Genomic DNA, 6,471 nt, shown 5'->3' with positions numbered 1-6,471 from the left:
TTCCATAAAATTATTAATATATTACTGTATGTCAAGAGTTAATTTGGTATTTTTTTTAGGATTAAAATCAGGAAACACTTGAAATATTTGGGCAAATTAAGTTTCTCATAAAGCTATTTAGTTTTTTCCACACATTGAGCAGAGGAAATTAGAACTTTGTGTTCTTATGAGCATATTTAAATCATCTTTGGTTGTGTGCTTATTTTGTGCAGGGGAAGGACATGTACCTGGTGCTGGAGAATAACATGCTGAACCTTGTAGACCCTATGGATCGCAGTGTGCTTCATTCCCAGCCTATTGCCAGTATCCGTGTGTGGGGTGTTGGCCGGGACAATGGCAGGTTAGTCACTTGTTCACCGAAATCTACTCTCTGCTCCATCTTTCAGTAATATTTTTTACTTTAAATGCAATTAACATTTAAAGTAAAAGTTCATGGTAACAATGAGGGCATGTGTAAAAATTGTAACCCAGTGGAGTTAATTAATGATGATAATGCCAGATTATTTAACAAAAGGTGCATATAACGTTGGCTTGTTGTTCAGTAGGGAAGATAATATAATAATCTAGACTCTGCGATTTCACTATACTGCATGTTTAACTGATGTGAACATTAGATTAAAGATAATGAAGCTTGGTGACCACAAGAGGGAGCTGTTGACTGCCTTAAACAAAAGCAAACCCCTAATGCTAGTTAACAGATGCTGCAGGATGATGTGAACCGAGGCTGAGGGAGAATTCCTTTATAACCACTTCATAATCATTTGATCTAAAATCCTTAAGCAGAATCAAGGAGACTTCAAATCCCTCTATCGTAATGAAGGTGTGTGTAATGCACATTGGCAGATAGGAGTGTTAGAGCACTGAGAATAGCTCAGCTGCAGCAGAAGGGGGGGCGGGGGGGCATGGTGATGGGACTGGAGGGAGAGAGGAAAGCTGTCAGAGGGGGAGGCATGGTTAGTCCTACCAGGGTGTGGATCAGACAGGTTAAAGGGAGTGTGGGAGCCTGCAGCATCGCTGGGAATCGACACACGATCACACTGAGATAGGAGAATAAACCTCTGTGAGTATATCTGATTCCTTTATTTTTTTAAGCTTGTGTTTTACCAAAAAGTAAAACAATACCTCAGAATGAAAGGGTCTCTGTAGAAGGTGTTACTGAGCAGATACTTCTGGTTTATGTTTCCATCATTAATCCATCATTAATCTGATGGATGCCTGTTAAGATAAGAAATCACTTAGCTTGGTTTAAATGGATGAAGAGCCTCGATTGTTCAATGTGATTAAACTCAAATAAGGCAAGTCTTTATATACATAAAAAAAATCATTTTTTATGAAAAATCATCATTCTCTTCTTCCTTTAGTACTTTTTTATAAGAAAAGCATTAAAATGTTGGCTTGTTTTTTGAAAATTTGGAGCAGAGTTGATTTTAATGTTTGAAAAAGGAGTTGCTGTAAAAGTTAGGTTGCTCTTTTTTTAATATAAGGACTAATTAATTAATTTAATTCTATTCAGTTTCTGTCTGTAGCACCACATTTGTCAGTAGTAGTCTAAACTTTTAACTTTCTTAAGTTTCTTAAATTAGCACTTAGTTCGGCTAGCCCTAGTCTCTCTGTGTACCAGGAATACAGATTCTTACTGTAATTTTTACATTTCCAAATAAAGAGAAACCAACATCTTCCTTTCTGAACCCTTATTACAGATGTGACATGTTGTGTATATATATATATATATATATATATATATATATATATATATATATATATATATATATATATATATAAATTCTCTCAATAAAGAAAATCTCTGGCTGTAGATTAATTCAGTGGTCTGTGGTTTCTCAGTATAACAGACCGATTTAAAGCTCCTGTCACAAAAGGCCACTAAAGACAAATATCTAAAGGTAATGTAAAGTTTCTGGGTAGGTCATGCAGGGCAGCCGCTGCTTTGACTCGCTGCACATGATTTCCCCGTTTTGTCCAAGCATAGTTCACCTTTCCTCCAATTTATCTATTCTCTGTCTCCTCCAGTAACAGGATCATTATCTGCTGTGACTTTCTGTCCTTGTATCGTTAGACTGAATATCTTTTAAAACCTTTCTTACAAAAGTTCATCATCAGTTCAAATTCTTTACTGGTGGGATGTGACAGGAGTTTATGATAAGCTGTTATAGATGACTACAGCTCAAGATGCTGTGACACATTTAAGTATGTAGAAACTGGCCACCATGTGGGGGGCTGAAGCTATTTACAGTAAAAAGATGATTTTGGGGGGTTTTACTTATGATTGAGCTGGAAATCCTCCTATTATGGTAAAAAACTGGTTTCTCACTGTATCTCTAATAGAACTTAATCTGCTGCAGGGATCTTCCTTTTCATTTCTCCCTCTCTGTCACACTCAGACTTACAGCTGTGGTGTTCTTTAGCAGTTTTTTTCATTGTGCAAGCAGCACCTCTGTTAGTGCTTATCTCTTCATGAGCTGTCAATCATCCTGTTATCACTGCTCGAATACAGATTCCCTCAGCAACCAGGTGTTGATGCGATTATCACGCCATACTTGAGATGAGCCATCGCTCCCAGCTGCTCACCCTGTGTCTCCTCTCCTCTATTTTCTTGGACATCTGTCTTCTATACTTCCTTTTTATCTGGACATGAGTTTGATATTTGCAACCTTGCCTTCAAGATTATTTCAAACACCTGAAGTCAAATATCTGGTCTGGGAGTGTCTGCTTTACTGTGTAGAATTGTTTACTACAGCGCCTTACAAAAATAATCACACCCTTGAACAGTTTGAAGGTGTTTTAGCGTCATCCCTATCACCCCTACCAGCATAAGGTAGGGGGTGGTTTTAAAGGGAAAGTGGACGTTTCATTTGATTAGAATGTTTTTATTCCACAGAATCTAAAAAGTGTGGAGTAGGGCTGGGCAATCACTGCATTTGCAGTTTGATTGCATTTTACATATCGTAATTTTCTAATTTCAGAGGCACTCAATTAACTCGCAATAAACTTAACAGGAGTAAAAAATTAGGTGTGTTTCCATTAATTTGCTAAATGGACTGCATTTTTTATGCTTTGAGGTGGGTTGAATATCGTATTGGTATTCTTATATTTCATAAAAATACAGTGCAGACACTTTGTTCTCATCACAGGAGTTACATGATCTGCAGCTGGACCTTACCTTCCACGTCGCTGCCATGTTTTTTTTTTTACACCTATCACATGAACAAATTTATTCATGGACAATTTTAATTGTATTTGTTATTTAATGGAAGTACTGCAATTATAACAGTTTGATTTTCAAAACCAGCAGAAGATTGACATAGTTTGGCTTATATTTTTAGTGGAATTGCAGCTACTGGCTCTCTTACTTCATCCGCCACATAGAAGGGAAGAGAGAGTTGCAGTTAGTGTGCAGATCCATGCATGTGAATCACAGGGAGCAGATATTCTACCAAGACTAACTGAAAAGTCCTGCAACAATGGACTATAGACAAGCAAGCTTTCCAGGTCACGAAAACAATGAAACCCTAGAGGGCAACATCTACATGCTCATTGTTTGTGCAAAGGAAAATCCATATAAAATCCTAATTTTGGTAGAAAAATAATAATTTTTTTGGCAAGTTTTCCAGTCCTGGTGTATTGCACATCTAAAAGCAAAGTTCTCATGAACAAACATGGTGGCCACAGCATTATGTTGTGGGACTGCTTTTCTTGCTTAGACACAGGGAAGCTGGTCTGAGTAGATGTTGGGATTGGCAGTATGTTCTCCTTTAGCTGTAGTAAACCATTCTTATGTGACCTCTGAATCTATAAGCATATAATCAGTAGTCAATTAGCAAATGCCAGGAATGAAGCTTAAGAAAGGAATGACGCTTCAGCGTAAATTCAATCTGGAGGATTTATCAGCTTCCCTGAACCACCTGCAATGTTGCTTGCTCAGGTCCAGCCAATTAACTCGGGGAGCCGCACCTTCTCCAAAGCCAATCCCCTTGCAAGATCTCCTTCATTTAGGTCCCGGCCCACCTTCTCTCTTCTCCACACAAGCAAACTTTCCCCCACCTCCACCCCATCTCCTCCCTCATTCTCAGTCCCTCTCATCCTCTGGCTTATTCCACCACCAGTGTCCGGGTCCCCGGTAAATACTACTCTAATCCTTTTCTAGGTTACTCATTCAAGCATATTTTGATTCACAGCATCAAAGTCTTCTGTTGGGGCCCAAGTACCAAAGAACTTATTTTATTTATGTCTTTATCTGCTTCAATCTCCTTGAACCCCAGTCGACCTCTGCAGATCACACTGAGCCAGGTTCTTCTGGACGTTTTTTCCTGTTAAAAGGGAGTTTTCCTCTCCACTGTTGCTACATGCATGCTTGGTGTGAGAAATTGCAGAGTGTCTCGGAGTCCTCACAATAAGCTGGTTTTCCTTGGATAGAAATAATTTTAAGAATATGATTGTGTTACCTGTATAAATAACTTTAATATTTTCCAATTGCAAGTTTTGTCTGTGTGAGTCTCTGCAGGTTGAATTCGATTCTGTTCTACATTTGATTCTGTATTTTATGTTTATTTATCATATTTTGCATATGCTGTTATAAACAGTGTTGGGCACGTTACTTTGAAAAAGTAATTAGTTATAGTTACTTTCAACGCCGTTAGTCCCATCACTGGTTAAAAAGGCAAGCATTTATTTTTTAAACATCCCTCCTAGTTAGATGATCTGCTTCCCTCTGTTTCAACCAGTACATAAAAAAAAAAAAAAAAATCTGCAAACTCTCCCTGAACTCTTATTTCTTTGAGATTTCTTTCAGTTGTTCAGAGCATAAGAAGTGGCTGACCAGATGTGTGTGAGCTTGGCTTTCTGCAGCTTGTTTGCTTTTCTTTACTAACTGTCTTCCTTTCTCCCAATGCTTCCATGGATGCAGAGAGAGGTAAACACATTCCTTCCTTCCATCAGCAATCTTTGTAATGTCAGCTCATTGTTATTGTTTAATTTCCTCTATATGTCCTTTCTGTCTGATGTTCAATGTGTTTTTTTTTTTTCTTATTTCCTGTATCACCCTGCACAAATAAAAAGAAAGGTAGTAGAGGTGGTTTACCTCCTGCGTCCTTGATGGTCTACAAGTGTTTTTTATTCAGCGTGCAGACAGACAGGAACATTTGCAGGCGTGTCGGGATGTCTGTTTAAAGATCCTGTCAGATCTGAGGCCTGTGTGTCCCGTTCCACAGGATCTTTCTAAGATTGGTCCAGAATTATCTTCATTTGAAGACTCTTACTAAAGCTTTAATATTAAATTGAACTTGCTAACATTTGATCTAAACTGTAAAGCTTACACTTGTATTCAGAGATTATGTCTCTTGATTATGGGTCTTTAACCTTTTAAAGCCAATGAGCCATTTTGCCTTGAGTCCTTCTGAGTAGTTGTTTTGAACGATAAATATAACTGAATCTTTTTTTTTAAAACACATCTTATAATTTTTTGGTAGATAACTGATATGGGAAGTCTTTTGCTATTTCAAACAACCAACTGTTTATTTGTATCTCATGCTTTTAAAGTAAAGAGAAACATGTTGCGTTTCATAAAGATGAAGCATGGATTTTCTTCCATAGAATATTAGTTGATTGAAAAAAGAACAACTAAAAAAAAATTCCAAGCTAATGACAAGAAAGGTAGAGTAAAGCATATTTTTGATTATTTTTAAATCATTCTGTTATGAAAATTCTATCAAATATTCTATAAAAAAATCACCCTGCAAAATCTTCTAAGGCAAAAATCTACTATGTTGTTCTTCTACATTAGTTACTTCTTTATATGATTTTATTCCACTATTAAGAGCCATTTTTTGCTCCAAAGCCGCAGGTTGCAGCCCCCTACTCTAGATTAAATCCAGTGAAACTAGTTAGACCATCAGAAGTCCTCCTAATGCGTAGTATGTAGTGTTTGCCATCTATTGTTATGCTGATTACAGCTGTTCTGTGAAGGTCTCAGGAGTGTGCTGTAGATAAAATGTGTTAACAAACATGAAGGTCCAACTGAATTAAAAAACTTTAATCAGAAAGGTAGCTAAGAGGCAAACTGTGGAGCCGCACAGATCCATGGCTTAATGAGGGAAATCTTTTAGTCTCATATTTAGTCTGTAATGAGCCATGAAATGTACAAAGTTTAAAGGTTTTCTGGTAAAAAAATAAAATAAAAAAAAATAACTTTTTAACCTACATGTAGAAATGGCATTTATGCAAAACTAACTACTGCATAGAGGTGGGGGCATCATGATATGGGAATGTGATCAGAGTCAACCTAAATACAGGGCAGTCCTGAAAACCTGCCCGAGACTGCAAAACACTAGACTAATGCGGAAGAAGAAAAAGAAAATGGCCGAGTCAAAGTATGGACACAGCTAATGTAAAGCATAACTAGAAAAAAGATTAGAATAATGATGCTAGATCAGTAATTTATCCAGAAATTCAAACTGT

The 6,471-nt window shown here is 37.2% G+C and overlaps 1 protein-coding gene across 6 annotated transcripts in view; it reads left to right on the top strand.

The window, feature by feature from the left end:
* apbb2 (amyloid beta (A4) precursor protein-binding, family B, member 2) overlaps window positions 1–6,471 on the top strand; it is a 69,227-nt gene that overhangs the window by 51,939 nt on the left and 10,817 nt on the right. For 3 of the 6 annotated variants that reach the window (XM_015389673.1, XM_015389670.1, XM_015389669.1), the window contains 2 exons: window positions 213–340; window positions 4,922–4,927. In XM_015389673.1, coding sequence (XP_015245159.1) covers window positions 213–340; window positions 4,922–4,927 — 134 coding nt within the window. Of the gene's footprint in view, window positions 1–212; window positions 341–966; window positions 1,061–4,921; window positions 4,928–6,471 lie in introns of those variants that run through there. The other 3 variants (XM_015389672.1, XM_015389671.1, XM_015389674.1) reach the window with 2 other exon arrangements.

Source organism: Cyprinodon variegatus, unplaced genomic scaffold (assembly GCF_000732505.1).
Source record: "Cyprinodon variegatus isolate N-32 unplaced genomic scaffold, C_variegatus-1.0 Scaffold469, whole genome shotgun sequence".
In the NCBI taxonomy this organism is placed as follows: domain Eukaryota; kingdom Metazoa; phylum Chordata; class Actinopteri; order Cyprinodontiformes; family Cyprinodontidae; genus Cyprinodon; species Cyprinodon variegatus.
The sequence above is the reverse complement of the archived record's forward strand: the minus strand, read 5'-3'. Positions and strand labels throughout refer to the sequence as shown.